Source organism: Centruroides sculpturatus, unplaced genomic scaffold, assembly GCF_000671375.1.
Source record: "Centruroides sculpturatus isolate CEXI.00-Female unplaced genomic scaffold, Cexi_2.0 scaffold672, whole genome shotgun sequence".
NCBI classification, from domain to species: domain Eukaryota; kingdom Metazoa; phylum Arthropoda; class Arachnida; order Scorpiones; family Buthidae; genus Centruroides; species Centruroides sculpturatus.
In genome coordinates, this window is record NW_019384845.1 from 169,016 (window position 1) to 188,450 (window position 19,435).

Genomic DNA, 19,435 nt, shown 5'->3' on the forward strand with positions numbered 1-19,435 from the left:
TTACCGAATTTCAAGATTTTATTTTATCCATAAAATATTTATTTATATTTATTTTTTAAAATCAACTGCCACTTTATATCCAATTTATATTAATATTGTAATTTTTATCTAAATATTATATTAATCTAATATTTTAATAAGACAGCCCACTATCCCGTTTGTACATGAAAAATTCCTTGTATAGATGATTTCCATTTTACGTGTGTTTTGGCCAAGCAAATAGTGATCACTCACGGAACCCCCGTCAACATTCCACCTAGGGTTCCGCGGAACCCAGGTTGAAGACCCCTGACCTAGGGCATGCAATGTTGGATGGAGGATCGAGGCGTCTTGGTAGTGTCAAGGCTATTCCTGGAAGTGCTATGATTTTCTTTGCTCTTTACAGTACTGCTGGTGTTGGGTCGTTGTTTATCTCCACAGAGCTGGATTGTAACAGAAAATCATTGGTTCTAGTGATGAGGTCATTTTCTCTGCACAAAACAAATCTTTTGTCCTTGCCCGATACTAAGAGCCTCAGATTGTTCTTGGCAAGGAATTTCGTTACTGCCTGGTGGTTTTTGCGACTATTTGATGCATCAGATATTTGCTTTGTTATAGCAAGTTTTGTGATGACTTCTAATTTCATTTGCTGGTACATGGGTGCAGTCTGGCAAAATTTTAAAGCTGCTAATGTGGCTGGGATTAACTGGTCGAAATCTGATCTTGTAGGAGATGAGATGTACTTGGGACCCCATTGCAGTGTGTTATGCACAATTATGGGCACATTCTCTTTTGTATAGTTATAATATGGAGTGGTTACTGCTACCATTTTTTGTGTACGTGATGAATTGAGTAGCCACTGGAGCTTTTTGTTCAGCTTCTTTTTAATTTTCTGTATGGCGATTGATGTTATACTTTGCACTTTGCCCAGTTGAACGTACAACGTGGAGGGGGTCACATGCCTTAGAAAAATACAGATGAGCTACATAGGTTTTTTGCTCTGCTTCTGTGAAGCACTTGCGTTTATTTCTAATTAGCTTGGTCAAAAGGGACTGTTCTACTTTCGGAAGTATCCCTCATACGCACTCTGGAAATTTTTTGTGCTTAAGCCATATGCACTTGGGAACCACTCTTTTTGCTCTGCATTTCAAAAGAAATTGTAATTGGGCAAGCAGTTTTTGCCACAGTTTCTGTAGCTTCAGCAATGTGAAAAAAGAGTTTTTCACAGTTTCCATTATGTATAGAAATAGTTTGCGATATAAGAAAATCGTATTAACACAGAACTCGGTGCTTGTTATCAAGAAGCTATACAATTTTGGCATGAGTTTTATTTATTTAACTATTTCTATACTATAAATTAAAATATAGCCTAAAATTTTACTTTTTAAATTTATAAATTACCTAATAGAAGCAAACTTTAGCATTAAATCTGATATAATAAATGAAACAACTAATTTAGAATTAAATGTGTTCATTATGAGAGTTGATAGAAAGTGTAATATGTAATAACCAAAATAGAAATAATTTATATATATAGCTCATAATGAACACATTTAATTCTAAATTAGTTGTTTCATTTATTATATCAGATTTAATGCTAAATTTTGCTTCTATTAGGTAATTTATAAATTTAAAAAGTAAAATTTTAGGCTATATTTTAATTTATAGTATAGAAATAGTTAAATAAATAAAACTCATGCCAAAATTGTATAGCTTCTTGATAACAAGCACCGAGTTCTGTGTTAATACGATTTTCTTATATCGCAAACTATTTCTATACATAATGGAAACTGTGAAAAACTCTTTTTTCACATTGCTGAAGCTACAGAAACTGTGGCAAAAACTGCTTGCCCAATTACAATTTCTTTTGAAATGCAGAGCAAAAAGAGTGGTTCCCAAGTGCATATGGCTTAAGCACAAAAAATTTCCAGAGTGCGTATGAGGGATACTTCCAAAAGTAGAACAGTCCCTTTTGACCAAGCTAATTAGAAATAAACGCAAGTGCTTCACAGAAGCAGAGCAAAAAACCTATGTAGCTCATCTGTATTTTTCTAAGGCATGTGACCCCCTCCACGTTGTACGTTCAACTGGGCAAAGTGCAAAGTATAACATCAATCGCCATACAGAAAATTAAAAAGAAGCTGAACAAAAAGCTCCAGTGGCTACTCAATTCATCACGTACACAAAAAATGGTAGCAGTAACCACTCCATATTATAACTATACAAAAGAGAATGTGCCCATAATTGTGCATAACACACTGCAATGGGGTCCCAAGTACATCTCATCTCCTACAAGATCAGATTTCGACCAGTTAATCCCAGCCACATTAGCAGCTTTAAAATTTTGCCAGACTGCACCCATGTACCAGCAAATGAAATTAGAAGTCATCACAAAACTTGCTATAACAAAGCAAATATCTGATGCATCAAATAGTCGCAAAAACCACCAGGCAGTAACGAAATTCCTTGCCAAGAACAATCTGAGGCTCTTAGTATCGGGCAAGGACAAAAGATTTGTTTTGTGCAGAGAAAATGACCTCATCACTAGAACCAATGATTTTCTGTTACAATCCAGCTCTGTGGAGATAAACAACGACCCAACACCAGCAGTACTGTAAAGAGCAAAGAAAATCATAGCACTTCCAGGAATAGCCTTGACACTACCAAGACGCCTCGATCCTCCATCCAACATTGCATGCCCTAGGTCAGGGGTCTTCAACCTGGGTTCCGCGGAACCCTAGGTGGAATGTTGACGGGGGTTCCGTGAGTGATCACTATTTGCTTGGCCAAAACACACGTAAAATGGAAATCATCTATACAAGGAATTTTTCATGTACAAACGGGATAGTGGGCTGTCTTATTAAAATATTAGATTAATATAATATTTAGATAAAAATTACAATATTAATATAAATTGGATATAAAGTGGCAGTTGATTTTAAAAAATAAATATAAATAAATATTTTATGGATAAAATAAAATCTTGAAATTCGGTAAAAGTCATGTGCTTCAAATACACCAATCGAGACGCATGACGTCGCATATTAGTTCTGTCAATCTCATTCTGTCTGTTAAATACAATCACGTACAAGCGAGTATTTATTTTGTTTTTATATCATAATTGATAACTCTTATTATTTATTTACAATTTAATTAGACTACCATAGCAATAATGGATATGTGGTTGAAAACTAGTAAGCTTCATTCCACGGATGCAGAACTAGTTTCGCTACTACTGTTGACAATGAACCAGATGTTAGTACCAAAAAGTTGTCTGGTGATTCAGAGTTACCCATTTATAAAAAGCAAAAGTATAATGAAGAATACATAAAATTTGGTTTTACACGGATTGGTGATAAAAATGAACCAAAAAGGTTACGCGTTGAATGCGAACGTGTGATGCACAATAGCAGTTTAAATCCTGCAAAACTGAAAAGACATTTGGAAACAAATAATCCAACTTTACAAAATAAAAATGTTGAGTATTTTAAAAGAAAATGTAATGAGTCAAAGAATATAAAAAAGACAAAAATGACCTTAAAAAACGATTGTGATAATACTTTGGAAGTATCGTATCATGTCAGTTATGGTATTGCTCAACAGGGTGAAGCTTGTATGATCGCAGAAAAATTAATTAAGCCATGCGTAAAAGATGTAGTTACTACCACTATTGGGAAAGAACGTGCTAAATTAGTTGATTGTATCCCCCTTTCGGATACTACAGTTGAGGCACGTTAAAGATACGTCTATTTTTGCAAAAATGAGCTCGTAAGACATTCGCGAGCTTCCGAACATGGATTTACTATTCAACTCGACAAAACTACAGATATAGCTGGATTAGCAATCTCGCTCGTTATCGCGAGATATATCCATGGAATGGCTACTCGAGAAGATACGCTAATTTGCAAAAGTTTGCCAACCAGAACAACTACATAAGAAATTTTTAATTTGATAAATTCATATTTCAAAAAGCAAGATATATCTCGGGAATTATGTCATTGAGTATGTACCGATGGAGCCAAGGCAATGCTCGGTAAATTGAACGGCGTAGTTGCACACGTGAAACAAAAAAATCCTCACACGAGAAGTACTCATTGTCGTCTTCGTCGACGGGCTCTCGCAGTGACGAAAATGCCAGAAGAGCTAAAAGACGTACTTAACAATTGCGTTAAAATTATAAACTTTATCAAATCAAGGCCATTAAATTCGAGAGTTTTCAATTTATTGTGTGAAAATATGGGAAGTTTATATAAAACACTACTGTTGCGCACAGACGTCCGTTGGTTATCTCGTGGAAAAGTGTTAGCAAGGTTTTGCAAATTAAAAGATGAAATAAGAATTTTCTTATCTGAATGCGCGCCTCAATTATCTCAAAAATTAAATGATGCAGTTTGGATTCAGAAAATGGTATATCTAGCAGATATTTTTACCCATTTAAATGAGCTCAACGCATCACTCCAAGAAACAAATATCAATATTTTCAGGGTACAAAGTAAAATCGATGCTACTCTTTTAAAATTGAAATTTTGGGCAGTTTGCATTTTGAAAGGAAATGTTGAATACTTTCCTAATTTGCACAATATTTTAGTAGACAGTAACGCTAATCTCAATTAAAATGTAAAAAATAATTTGGTCCAACATTTATAGGATCTGCAAAAAACATTTCGCGAATGTTTTCCTGTTCAAAAAGGAAAATTATCTCGAATTCAAAATCTTTTTCAAGACTGCGACACCTCCGAACTCCAATAAAAGAAAGAGAAGGACAAATTGATATAACGGCCAACACTCGATTAAAACTAAAATTTAATCAAATTGATATTATGCATTTTTGGATTGACATTAGGAACAAATATCCTGAAATTGCCAAAAGAGCTGCGAAACATTTAATGTCATTTGTATCGACCTATATATGTAAAACATCTCTTTGTATGCTGCCACAAAAACAAAACACAAACAGATTGAATGCCAAAGATGACGTTAAGTGGCAGATTTCAACAATTATTCCTGATGTAAAAATGCTTTGCAATAAAAAAACAAGCACAGTCAAGTCATTAAAAGAATTTTCTTTTTATTCATTTGTTATAATATAAAATATTGTTCCTTTTGTTAATTATTCATAAAATGTATTCTAGAAAATAAATAAAATAAAACCTGATTCGCTACCTCACTATTCATTGTTTTATTAAGATGTTTGTATTAAGATTAAATAAAGATACAAGAATAATTTTGCAAATTTGAGNCTTTGTTTAAGGGTATTTGGGCAGTTTATTCTCTGTTGTATTCTCAAGTAAACAATACATACAAGTACAGTACAGTACAGTATTTTCTGAGGAAACACTCACACTTATTTTTTTAACCCCATTCCCGATAACCCAGCATTTTCACAAACTCGGCCACCCTTCGGTCCACATTAGGCCGAGTTTGAGACTACTGTACTTTCATTAACTGAGGTTATACTGTTTATCAATATTATAATCTGCAATATGTACACACATACAAACACACATGATTTTATTACATATTAGTTTTTATCTGATGGACTGAATGGGCATTTAATTTAACATCTATGTTATTCTTTCTATTCTAGGATGTGGACTTTCAGGAATTTCATCACAAGCTAGACCAGGCATGGTCAACATATGGCCCGTGCACCAGATCCAGCCCGTTGAATGAATTTATGTGGCCCACGATTAATCTTTCAATATTAGCTACTGAAGTCCGAATAGCTCAATGAAAAAGTCTGACCTGAAAATTTTTATATACCCTTTTGACTTTTGTTGACCCTTTTATATATATATTATAAAAGGGTCAACAACTCACTATGCATTTAGAACATTACAAATCTCTTAAGTACAGCATAGAATGTTGATAAAGCATGATAATATGAAAAATATATCTGTAATCTCTATGTACAATTTAGTCTCTACGGGGTGATATCACAACAAGATCTTGCACCACCTCAAAATCTTCCTAGGATAGCCTCTGGTTTGGCCTGTGAAAAAAGTTCTTTCCAATTCAGCCTGGGGGCAAAAGCTGTTGGCCACCCCTGAGCTAGACCAAAATATTGTTGAAATTTCCAATAATCAAAATCCTAATACAGTAGCCTTGATCAATCCGGATTCTACATTATCTGAGGTAGACCTATAAGTGTATACATAGTAAGGAGTCTATTCCAATCTGTTATATTTAATTTGGGATTATTTTTTAGTTTGTTTTCTTATTTATTTTGGGGCATTTTATTTTATTAAGGATAGACTACTGCACCTTGCCCAGACAAAATTCTAAACTCACCTTACTATGGCGACTGATGCAGCAACCTACTATGTCATCGAACCAAGAAACAACATCTCAGAGAGACTTCCACAGGAAGTTAAAAAATGATCTCCTACCCCAAATTGTCATCAGACAACAACAGTGAAAAATTATAAAAAGATTAAATATAAGGGCAATGACACAACTTAAAGAAAGATTACTAGAATTAAAAATGTTAGCCACTTAAATACATAGAGTCAAGTGTGTATAATCATGTAATGTCACCACAACCACACTATAAGGTGGAGGTGAAGTTTGAGATTGAACAAGATGGAACTATGGATCGAGAGAGGTAAAAGCAAGGCTTTCAAGTTCCTTTGTAAGATTTCCTTTAAAATTTTCAATAGATTTCCATTTCATATTTTTGCTTCTTGGTTTTGGAGATAACTGGGCTGCAATTTGAAAAAACTGTAGACCTATAAATTTCTACTGTTGCCTTCTGTCAGTCCATCCTTCTTTAATCTTGAGAAGAATTAGATAGATAAAAATCAAGAGCAGATATAGAAAGCTTAGGGGCAGGAGGCCCCAATTAACTATATATATGAACTTCCAATGCAAACCAGAAGTCACGTTATTTCAATTCAAAATTTTTCCCTGAAAGCAGTTAAGACAGATGACTGGCATGACTCCATTGCTAACAGAAAAATATGATATGCATGGGCTAGACACTACAATACAGTACTAATATGAGGTGAAGAAGAGCATATATTTTGAATTAAAGAAATGAAAAATATGATTAAAAATTGCAACCCAGCATTGTGATGACAATGTCACAATAAATAATTGCTCATTCTAAGATAGTTATAATTTAATTTATAAGTCCCCAAGTGTCAGGAAAAGTTTCTTGTACATTATATATATTGTGTTTTTTGGATTTAATAAAATATCCTTTTGTTATATTTTTAATTTTTGCTAACTTAATTTTGTTATTGTACATATTTGGGCTTAGAAGAATAAATATATTTTTAATTATTACATGTAGTAATTATTTTGGTTTTTCATTTGTTAACAATTTTTTATTACTTACTACTCACATATATAAAGTTCAGGTCTGTCACTAACAACCTTTGCTTATGTAATGCAATGCTAGGAAACTATCTGGGCTCTCAATAGAAATAGATAAGTTGTCACACTATTTTTCTAATAATTCAAAAACTAAACAAATTCACTATTTATCACACCGGATTGACAAAAATTTTACACACCTGAACCATATTATATATTACCAATTTTACACACCTGAACCATTCGATCATGTCGTTTCCTCGACATGATCGAACAGATTTCTACGTATAACGAATATCGAACGTCTTTATAAAAACTGATTGGAACCTGAAGCAGAGCCCAGAAGGGGTTCAAAAACGTTTGTTTACCGATCTTTTGCATGATCGCACCATAAATGGTTCAGGTGTGTAAAATTCAAAAACTTATTTCTTTTGGGATCAAGCTTTGAGGTATTGCATAAAAAAACATTTTGGCTAACATCAGATGGAAAATAATGGCAAAGTTATCAAATAGCTCTCAAATTTATCTGCTTATACAAAATATTTTCCTTTCTACAAAAAAATCATCAAATGAAAAGTTTATCATTGGACTGATACTCTATTCATCCTCAGAATCTGTGATGCAAAGAACTAAGTTCAAAGTGTTCCATCTTCCACTTATTCTACAATTCTCTTTAACAATTAATATTTTGAACAGCCTAACCTGAAACTGATATCATTTGCTTCAAAAATTGTATGAACTTACAGCATCCACATTGTATATATAAAAGAATCTATAATTTTCCTTCAAAACTATTTCAACAAATTGTTTTTTTTTTTATCACTACATATCTGATAAATACACATTTGTCTATTATAAAAGCTTTAGACAAGGAACAACTTCTGTATGTTAAAAAACAAACTTTAATAGATAATATATTATATTTTTAATGATCATCTAAAATAAAATTCTTAAGATGTTTTATTTTCAAGCATTCTATTACTTGAACAAACTCAGATAAAAGAATTTTTACAAATTTATATTAAAATAAAACAACATACAATCTTCCTGAAGATTTAAAATAATTTCATATCAATTTTACTTCAATTCAGGTACAACACCTAAATTTCTAACAACTGATGGTCTGGCTTTAATTTGGACAAAATTACAAGAGGGAACTAGAAATTCCCATGACTCCCAGACTTACTGGATGACCAAAGATGGCATTGTTGGGGTGAACTTATTTACACTGCTCTTCTTTATACTGCAATTTGTGATATTTTTAATTTATTTTACTTAAATTTAACCTAGCTATGGCTTCTAAGACAGATAAAAGTGTCAGTGGTAGGACATGTAAACATCCATCCATATCAATACAGGATAAAGTAGAACTGCTGAAAAAGATTGGTTGTGGTGTTTTGATGTGTAAGATGTGTGGCATATAGCATATTGTTCATTGGTTCAACTGTTTATGATATAAAGAAGCAAACAGACAATCAGACAATAAACAGACAAAATATTGAAATTATATGCAGACAGTGATTCCAAGAAGCAAATCATTGTTAGAAAAATCATATACATATTATACACATGGAAGGTGTATAATTAATGAGTTCAAAGTGTGTTTATGAATTATTATTTTATGTGAATGGTTAGTCCAGCAAAATGATTAGTGGTTTGGTTCTGGCAAGGCTTTAGAACCAAAAAGGTGCTGGAAATTCAGTAGTATGCCTGTATATGAAACTAGCAGACCCCACCATGTGTTGCTGTGGCTCAAAATGTATCTATTATAAATTTGTAACACTTCCCCGTGGGGGGAATTTTTCGAAAAATTTCTTCTTAGTGTACATTTTTTTGACGTACCCTATTAAAACGCAATCAAAAATGCAAAAACCCGCATCTAAAATAGTATCATAGAAGCCAAGTTCTTCACGGTAAGCCTTAATCCTGTCTCTCTCCCCCGCGGGGGAATATCGAAGAATCCCTTCTTAGTGTACATTCTGTTGACGTACCCTATTAAAACGCAATCAAAAATGCAAAAACCCGCATCTAAAATAGTATAAATAGAAGCAGAATTCTTTACTGTAAGCCTTAATCCTAACCATCTCCCTTCAGTGGGGTTGAATTTTGACATGTATATTATATAAAAACACGTGCGTATTCGAATGCAGCGTTGTGTCAAAATTTCAAAGGAATCGGTAGGAACAAACGAACATTACATTTTTATTTATATAAATAGATGGTGATCCACTTTAGTTCATTTTCACAGAAAAGCATAATGCCTCACAGAAAAGCAAACTTAGGGCATCGTAGTCATAGCGCCATCTGTTGGACATAAAAGCCTTAACCTAGATTATATCTTTTAATTTAATTTATATGAATGTTTAACGGAATAATATACAGCCTATGTCCACCCTGAAGTTCCATTCTAAATATTGATGAAAGAATTTTTGAAATCGGATGAGTAGTTTCGGAAATTACCTGCTGCATACAAACTTACATACGTACAAACATTACCTCTTTATAATATTAGTATAGATCAGTTCAGTTTTAAAATTTCACATTATAGTAAAGTTGTTGACACACACCATAATAGAAAAACTCATTGAGTTTTTCTAACTTATAAAACAATTTACAAAAACTCCCTGTGCATTGGTGCCCTCATTACATCTGATAGTAATAGTTTCTAATCTGAATTCTAAGAAATGTAATGCTTAATAGTAAAACACTCAAAAATACCTTAAAAACTACATTAATCACTTTAATTTCTAATGTATTCAAACTTACAAAGTGAACAATTATTGTGTTTGACTAGAATGAAACCATTTAAGTTGTATATTCTGAAATGTTTTAAATTTTTTGTTCTACTCAGATGTAACTGTCATTTCTTTTGTAAGTTTATCCTGATGAAGATTAGTTAAATATGAGAGATTAAAGTGATTAATGCAATTTTTAAGATATTTCTGGAGTGTTTTGCATTAGAAACTTCTTTTAAAAACATATTAAATTTTTCACAAGTTGAAGTGAAGATACAAGAAAAGCATTATTATCATAAATTTCTTATAAAAAATTAAACCAATAGCCATTTATTATATTTAAAATACCATATAAAAAAATAAACTTATAAATAAAATAAAACTAGTCAGCTTATTCAGTTATTTTATCTAACCACCTAAAAGGGGGTTTTTGGACTAGTAAACAGTCAGATTAGAAAGACATAATTTGTTTACTAGTCCAAAAACCTCTTTTTAGGTGGTTATATAAATAACCATATAAAAAAACTTGCAGCATGCCAGACTATAAATTCAGTCTTTTGTTACAAAACCAAACCAAAGTAGAAATAATGTATATATAGTATTATACTTTTTAAATTTATAAATTACCTAATAGAAGCAAACTTTAGCATTAAATCTGATATAATAAATGAAACAACTAATTTAGAATTAAATGTGTTCATTATGAGAGTTGATAGAAAGTGTAATATGTAATAACCAAAATAGAAATAATTTATATATATAGCTCATAATGAACACATTTAATTCTAAATTAGTTGTTTCATTTATTATATCAGATTTAATGCTAAATTTTGCTTCTATTAGGTAATTTATAAATTTAAAAAGTAAAATTTTAGGCTATATTTTAATTTATAGTATAGAAATAGTTAAATAAATAAAACTCATGCCAAAATTGTATAGCTTCTTGATAACAAGCACCGAGTTCTGTGTTAATACGATTTTCTTATATCGCAAACTATTTCTATACATAATGGAAACTGTGAAAAACTCTTTTTTCACATTGCTGAAGCTACAGAAACTGTGGCAAAAACTGCTTGCCCAATTACAATTTCTTTTGAAATGCAGAGCAAAAAGAGTGGTTCCCAAGTGCATATGGCTTAAGCACAAAAAATTTCCAGAGTGCGTATGAGGGATACTTCCAAAAGTAGAACAGTCCCTTTTGACCAAGCTAATTAGAAATAAACGCAAGTGCTTCACAGAAGCAGAGCAAAAAACCTATGTAGCTCATCTGTATTTTTCTAAGGCATGTGACCCCCTCCACGTTGTACGTTCAACTGGGCAAAGTGCAAAGTATAACATCAATCGCCATACAGAAAATTAAAAAGAAGCTGAACAAAAAGCTCCAGTGGCTACTCAATTCATCACGTACACAAAAAATGGTAGCAGTAACCACTCCATATTATAACTATACAAAAGAGAATGTGCCCATAATTGTGCATAACACACTGCAATGGGGTCCCAAGTACATCTCATCTCCTACAAGATCAGATTTCGACCAGTTAATCCCAGCCACATTAGCAGCTTTAAAATTTTGCCAGACTGCACCCATGTACCAGCAAATGAAATTAGAAGTCATCACAAAACTTGCTATAACAAAGCAAATATCTGATGCATCAAATAGTCGCAAAAACCACCAGGCAGTAACGAAATTCCTTGCCAAGAACAATCTGAGGCTCTTAGTATCGGGCAAGGACAAAAGATTTGTTTTGTGCAGAGAAAATGACCTCATCACTAGAACCAATGATTTTCTGTTACAATCCAGCTCTGTGGAGATAAACAACGACCCAACACCAGCAGTACTGTAAAGAGCAAAGAAAATCATAGCACTTCCAGGAATAGCCTTGACACTACCAAGACGCCTCGATCCTCCATCCAACATTGCATGCCCTAGGTCAGGGGTCTTCAACCTGGGTTCCGCGGAACCCTAGGTGGAATGTTGACGGGGGTTCCGTGAGTGATCACTATTTGCTTGGCCAAAACACACGTAAAATGGAAATCATCTATACAAGGAATTTTTCATGTACAAACGGGATAGTGGGCTGTCTTATTAAAATATTAGATTAATATAATATTTAGATAAAAATTACAATATTAATATAAATTGGATATAAAGTGGCAGTTGATTTTAAAAAATAAATATAAATAAATATTTTATGGATAAAATAAAATCTTGAAATTCGGTAAAAGTCATGTGCTTCAAATACACCAATCGAGACGCATGACGTCGCATATTAGTTCTGTCAATCTCATTCTGTCTGTTAAATACAATCACGTACAAGCGAGTATTTATTTTGTTTTTATATCATAATTGATAACTCTTATTATTTATTTACAATTTAATTAGACTACCATAGCAATAATGGATATGTGGTTGAAAACTAGTAAGCTTCATTCCACGGATGCAGAACTAGTTTCGCTACTACTGTTGACAATGAACCAGATGTTAGTACCAAAAAGTTGTCTGGTGATTCAGAGTTACCCATTTATAAAAAGCAAAAGTATAATGAAGAATACATAAAATTTGGTTTTACACGGATTGGTGATAAAAATGAACCAAAAAGGTTACGCGTTGAATGCGAACGTGTGATGCACAATAGCAGTTTAAATCCTGCAAAACTGAAAAGACATTTGGAAACAAATAATCCAACTTTACAAAATAAAAATGTTGAGTATTTTAAAAGAAAATGTAATGAGTCAAAGAATATAAAAAAGACAAAAATGACCTTAAAAAACGATTGTGATAATACTTTGGAAGTATCGTATCATGTCAGTTATGGTATTGCTCAACAGGGTGAAGCTTGTATGATCGCAGAAAAATTAATTAAGCCATGCGTAAAAGATGTAGTTACTACCACTATTGGGAAAGAACGTGCTAAATTAGTTGATTGTATCCCCCTTTCGGATACTACAGTTGAGGCACGTTAAAGATACGTCTATTTTTGCAAAAATGAGCTCGTAAGACATTCGCGAGCTTCCGAACATGGATTTACTATTCAACTCGACAAAACTACAGATATAGCTGGATTAGCAATCTCGCTCGTTATCGCGAGATATATCCATGGAATGGCTACTCGAGAAGATACGCTAATTTGCAAAAGTTTGCCAACCAGAACAACTACATAAGAAATTTTTAATTTGATAAATTCATATTTCAAAAAGCAAGATATATCTCGGGAATTATGTCATTGAGTATGTACCGATGGAGCCAAGGCAATGCTCGGTAAATTGAACGGCGTAGTTGCACACGTGAAACAAAAAAATCCTCACACGAGAAGTACTCATTGTCGTCTTCGTCGACGGGCTCTCGCAGTGACGAAAATGCCAGAAGAGCTAAAAGACGTACTTAACAATTGCGTTAAAATTATAAACTTTATCAAATCAAGGCCATTAAATTCGAGAGTTTTCAATTTATTGTGTGAAAATATGGGAAGTTTATATAAAACACTACTGTTGCGCACAGACGTCCGTTGGTTATCTCGTGGAAAAGTGTTAGCAAGGTTTTGCAAATTAAAAGATGAAATAAGAATTTTCTTATCTGAATGCGCGCCTCAATTATCTCAAAAATTAAATGATGCAGTTTGGATTCAGAAAATGGTATATCTAGCAGATATTTTTACCCATTTAAATGAGCTCAACGCATCACTCCAAGAAACAAATATCAATATTTTCAGGGTACAAAGTAAAATCGATGCTACTCTTTTAAAATTGAAATTTTGGGCAGTTTGCATTTTGAAAGGAAATGTTGAATACTTTCCTAATTTGCACAATATTTTAGTAGACAGTAACGCTAATCTCAATTAAAATGTAAAAAATAATTTGGTCCAACATTTATAGGATCTGCAAAAAACATTTCGCGAATGTTTTCCTGTTCAAAAAGGAAAATTATCTCGAATTCAAAATCTTTTTCAAGACTGCGACACCTCCGAACTCCAATAAAAGAAAGAGAAGGACAAATTGATATAACGGCCAACACTCGATTAAAACTAAAATTTAATCAAATTGATATTATGCATTTTTGGATTGACATTAGGAACAAATATCCTGAAATTGCCAAAAGAGCTGCGAAACATTTAATGTCATTTGTATCGACCTATATATGTAAAAAATCTCTTTGTATGCTGCCACAAAAACAAAACACAAACAGACTGAATGCCAAAGATGACGTTAAGTGGCAGATTTCAACAATTATTCCTGATGTAAAAATGCTTTGCAATAAAAAAACAAGCACAGTCAAGTCATTAAAAGAATTTTCTTTTTATTCATTTGTTATAATATAAAATATTGTTCCTTTTGTTAATTATTCATAAAATGTATTCTAGAAAATAAATAAAATAAAACACGATTCACTACCTCACTATTCGTTGTTTTATTAAGATGTTTGTATTAATATTAAATAAAAAGATACAAGAATAATTTTGCAAATTTGAGTAGAAAAAAAGCTTTGATAAACTATTTTATTCGCTACTTAAACACGAGGTTCCTTCAAGAAAACCCTGAGCTCAAAGTGTTCCCGAAAGTGTAAAAGGTTGAAGACCCCTGCCCTAGGTTATCTTTTCAGCCAAAAACGCATAAAGAGAACTGGCCACTAAGACCATTAGTAAACAAAAGGTCACATCCCACTTACCACCTGGAAAAAGCCCTTGCAAAGTTTCTACGAGAGCTACTTCCGGAATCACCACATGTCACTCCTTCCTCTATAGATGCCAAAACCATCATTAGTTCCAACATGGCAAAAGCACATGGCAATACCAGCATATTCTACAAAATGAACGTGATATCCCTATACCCATCCGTTCCTATATTTGAAGCCGTAATGTTAGCCAATGCTATGCTCCTCAGAAAAGGTTTTACGATTCAATAAGTGCTAGGCATTCGTGAAGCGCTGATCTTCATCACCGAAAACAACTATTTCTGCTTCAACCAGAAAGTCTACTTATAGAAGCAAGGAGTTCCCATGGGCTTTCCTCTCTCCGCAGTATTAGCCAAGCTCATTATGAGAGATGTGGAACAAAAAACTTTCAACGCCCCACATGCTATATGCTACCCATCACTATACTTACGCTATGTAGACGACATCCTACTAATATAAGAAAACTCAGAAGAGGAGTTTATCCAGTTTATGCAGCAACTTTCAAGCATCCATTCCACCATCAATTTCACCTGGGAAAAGGAGTGGGATTAATCTATAACATTTTTCGATGTGCGGATACAGAAGTCATTAGAAGGGCCACAGTTTACAGTGCATTATAAATCCAACATGATCCCCTATATCATTCCAGCTGATGCATTTCAACCATTGCAGTATGTCAACGTCGCCATAACGGCTCTTGTCAGAAGAGCGATGCTACTTCCCTCATCGCAAGCTCTAATAAAAGTAGAATTGGAAATCACACTGGATTCACAGGTGCCAAATTTACACATGTACTACGTAGGATAAAAGATTCCCTTTTCCCATTTACCACACTATATAGCAAAAAAGAAATGTCTAGAGCACAATCAGCATTGCCATACCTAGGAGCACCGTCCATACTTATCAGCCGTATTTTCCAGCGATACAGCTTTACCCTTCCTTTAACTCTCCTACCTAGCCTACACAGGAGCATATGCAACGATTGGGATAAAGTTGACATTTTAGAAAAATCGGTAACTAGAAAATCCAATAACAGGGATAATTGAGAAGTATATAGGGGCAACAACAAGAATGTTTGCTTGCCATATCGCAGAACATCAGGAGGATATAAACAAAGGAAGACAGACCACAGAGTTCGCCAGAAAAGTTATACAGCAGGGCTATAACCCGTTATGATCACAGCATTGCTCAAGCATTGTAATAACAAAAGAATTACATTTATTTGGGAAGCACTCCTCACAATGACCACGGACGCATGCAACGTCCCTACCCTCGATTTGCCCGAAATATGGGTTACTTTATACCAGCGTTTAAACAACAAAATGCACCAAGAGTTGAACAATTAGTACAATCACTCCTCAACGCATGCACTGCTAGTTGTGTGGATTTAAGATCTTTCGAATGCCTGCAAAATCTTGTTGCACGTTACCAACGGAATTACCAAACATTATAATTTAAAAATTGACAAGAAAATTTTCTGTTTTCTACTTGGAACACTCTGCACATTCTATTTTTTTCATATTTGTTCTTTTTCGCCTGAGGACGACAATATAATACTCGTCAAAAGTACTTGCGATATAAGAAAATCGTGTTAACACTGAACTCAGTGCTTGTTATCAAGAAGCAATTTATAATATATAGTAAAAATTATGTACAGGCTGCCCTCATTTTACATTGGTCTGATTTATGCCAATTGACAACAACACTAATTTCAGATATTCCCAAAAAACTTTTTCTACAACATGTAGAATACTTTTGCAATTGCTAAATGCAAATATTTATATTAGAGATATTAGAAAATTTGGTAGAACATTGGAGATACAAAAAAGGAGAGAAATGATGATAAACCAAACTGTGTTATCATCATTACAACTATTGACACCTTTAAATGGTTTCTTATTAATGCCAACTCATTAACTGAAGAATGATTTCGTGAAATTGATCCTGAATGAAAAATGAAATGACTTTGTAAAGAGAAGTTTAAATGAAGCCTTAGCACCTTTTTATGAAATTCTCAAAAAGAGGAAAAGAAAAGCATGACAAACAATTTTAAATTCATATTTTACAAATGTTCATAATCCTCAGTCTAGCTCATCATTGATGAATGATTCTCAACTAGGACCATCATCATAGAAACTAAAGCTATTCCAGCAACACTACTTTACAAAAACAATACAGTACCATGTTGTGGCGTTACGAATGCTGACCTTTAGCAAATAAAAAAAGTTTACTTTTTATTTGCTAAAGATCACAGTTTGTAACACCACAACATGCTAGTGAATTTACATTATAAAGTTAAACATTGGCATGAAGTGTACTTTTCTTTTATTAAAAATACAGTACCAGTATAAAAATTGCATCATTGATATGAATGTACGTAAATAAGTTATAATTTCTGTATTATTACTATTTTGTATTAGTAAAAATTTCAGTGCTATATATTACGCATAGAATTCGGTACTAAACATGTTTTTAATTGAAAAATCTGAGGCATATCCCTAATTATTCCGTAGTAAAATGGATTTATTATATATCAATTCTATTTATGCCATCTCCTCCAGAAATGCATGACTGGCGTAAAATGAGGGCACTTTTATATATCAGAATATTCTAGATACTAAGTATTAAAATTATAATTACTTTTGCTAATCCTGCTTTATTTGCACCATTAGCTTCCATATATTCAATATATTTTGGAAAATCTTTCATTTCTTCAACTGTTGGTCGAAAAACTAAAATCCGTGGAACACCTGAACTGTTTCCACTTGAAGAACTCATTTTTCTTTGTTTTTGAATTTTATTTTTTCTAATCAAGCTAAATAGAAAAAAAAATATTCAAATTAATATTATGGAGGAATTAAACATATAAATAAACAACAACCATATAATAATACAGTAGAGTCTCGAAAACTAGGCACTCGATAACCCGGCAGTCCAGATAACTCGGCCACAGCCTGGCAGGGCAAAAAAATCCTTAGTTAATTAATTTTCATTATAGACAGCTTTATGCCTCAAAGTATTTCTCTGAGGTCTGTCTTATCAGGTAAATTACTGTACACAGTGTATTCATTAATTTTCATTTTCATGTAGTAAAGGCTCTATGCCTTCATAAAGGACGTACTTTTCCTTTGTTTAAGGGNTAATAGAAGCAAACTTTAGCATTAAATCTGATATAATAAATGAAACAACTAATTTAGAATTAAATGTGTTCATTATGAGAGTTGATAGAAAGTGTAATATGTAATAACCAAAATAGAAATAATTTATATATATAGCTCATAATGAACACATTTAATTCTAAATTAGTTGTTTCATTTATTATATCAGATTTAATGCTAAATTTTGCTTCTATTAGGTAATTTATAAATTTAAAAAGTAAAATTTTAGGCTATATTTTAATTTATAGTATAGAAATAGTTAAATAAATAAAACTCATGCCAAAATTGTATAGCTTCTTGATAACAAGCACCGAGTTCTGTGTTAATACGATTTTCTTATATCGCAAACTATTTCTATACATAATGGAAACTGTGAAAAACTCTTTTTTCACATTGCTGAAGCTACAGAAACTGTGGCAAAAACTGCTTGCCCAATTACAATTTCTTTTGAAATGCAGAGCAAAAAGAGTGGTTCCCAAGTGCATATGGCTTAAGCACAAAAAATTTCCAGAGTGCGTATGAGGGATACTTCCGAAAGTAGAACAGTCCCTTTTGACCAAGCTAATTAGAAATAAACGCAAGTGCTTCACAGAAGCAGAGCAAAAAACCTATGTAGCTCATCTGTATTTTTCTAAGGCATGTGACCCCCTCCACGTTGTACGTTCAACTGGGCAAAGTGCAAAGTATAACATCAATCGCCATACAGAAAATTAAAAAGAAGCTGAACAAAAAGCTCCAGTGGCTACTCAATTCATCACGTACACAAAAAATGGTAGCAGTAACCACTCCATATTATAACTATACAAAAGAGAATGTGCCCATAATTGTGCATAACACACTGCAATGGGGTCCCAAGTACATCTCATCTCCTACAAGATCAGATTTCGACCAGTTAATCCCAGCCACATTAGCAGCTTTAAAATTTTGCCAGACTGCACCCATGTACCAGCAAATGAAATTAGAAGTCATCACAAAACTTGCTATAACAAAGCAAATATCTGATGCATCAAATAGTCGCAAAAACCACCAGGCAGTAACGAAATTCCTTGCCAAGAACAATCTGAGGCTCTTAGTATCGGGCAAGGACAAAAGATTTGTTTTGTGCAGAGAAAATGACCTCATCACTAGAACCAATGATTTTCTGTTACAATCCAGCTCTGTGGAGATAAACAACGACCCAACACCAGCAGTACTGTAAAGAGCAAAGAAAATCATAGCACTTCCAGGAATAGCCTTGACACTACCAAGACGCCTCGATCCTCCATCCAACATTGCATGCCCTAGGTCAGGGGTCTTCAACCTGGGTTCCGCGGAACCCTAGGTGGAATGTTGACGGGGGTTCCGTGAGTGATCACTATTTGCTTGGCCAAAACACACGTAAAATGGAAATCATCTATACAAGGAATTTTTCATGTACAAACGGGATAGTGGGCTGTCTTATTAAAATATTAGATTAATATAATATTTAGATAAAAATTACAATATTAATATAAATTGGATATAAAGTGGCAGTTGATTTTAAAAAATAAATATAAATAAATATTTTATGGATAAAATAAAATCTTGAAATTCGGTAA

At 33.1% G+C, this 19,435-nt stretch overlaps 1 protein-coding gene across 1 annotated transcript in view; it reads right to left on the reverse strand.

Annotated features, from left to right (window-relative positions):
* The window catches only part of LOC111630375 (lysine-specific demethylase 4C-like), a 102,461-nt gene that overhangs the window by 50,659 nt on the left and 32,367 nt on the right, over window positions 1–19,435 (reverse strand). The window contains exon 2 of the mRNA XM_023374464.1: window positions 17,341–17,515. Coding sequence (XP_023230232.1) covers window positions 17,341–17,478 — 138 coding nt within the window. The 5' untranslated portion in view covers window positions 17,479–17,515. The remainder of the gene's footprint in view (window positions 1–17,340; window positions 17,516–19,435) is intronic.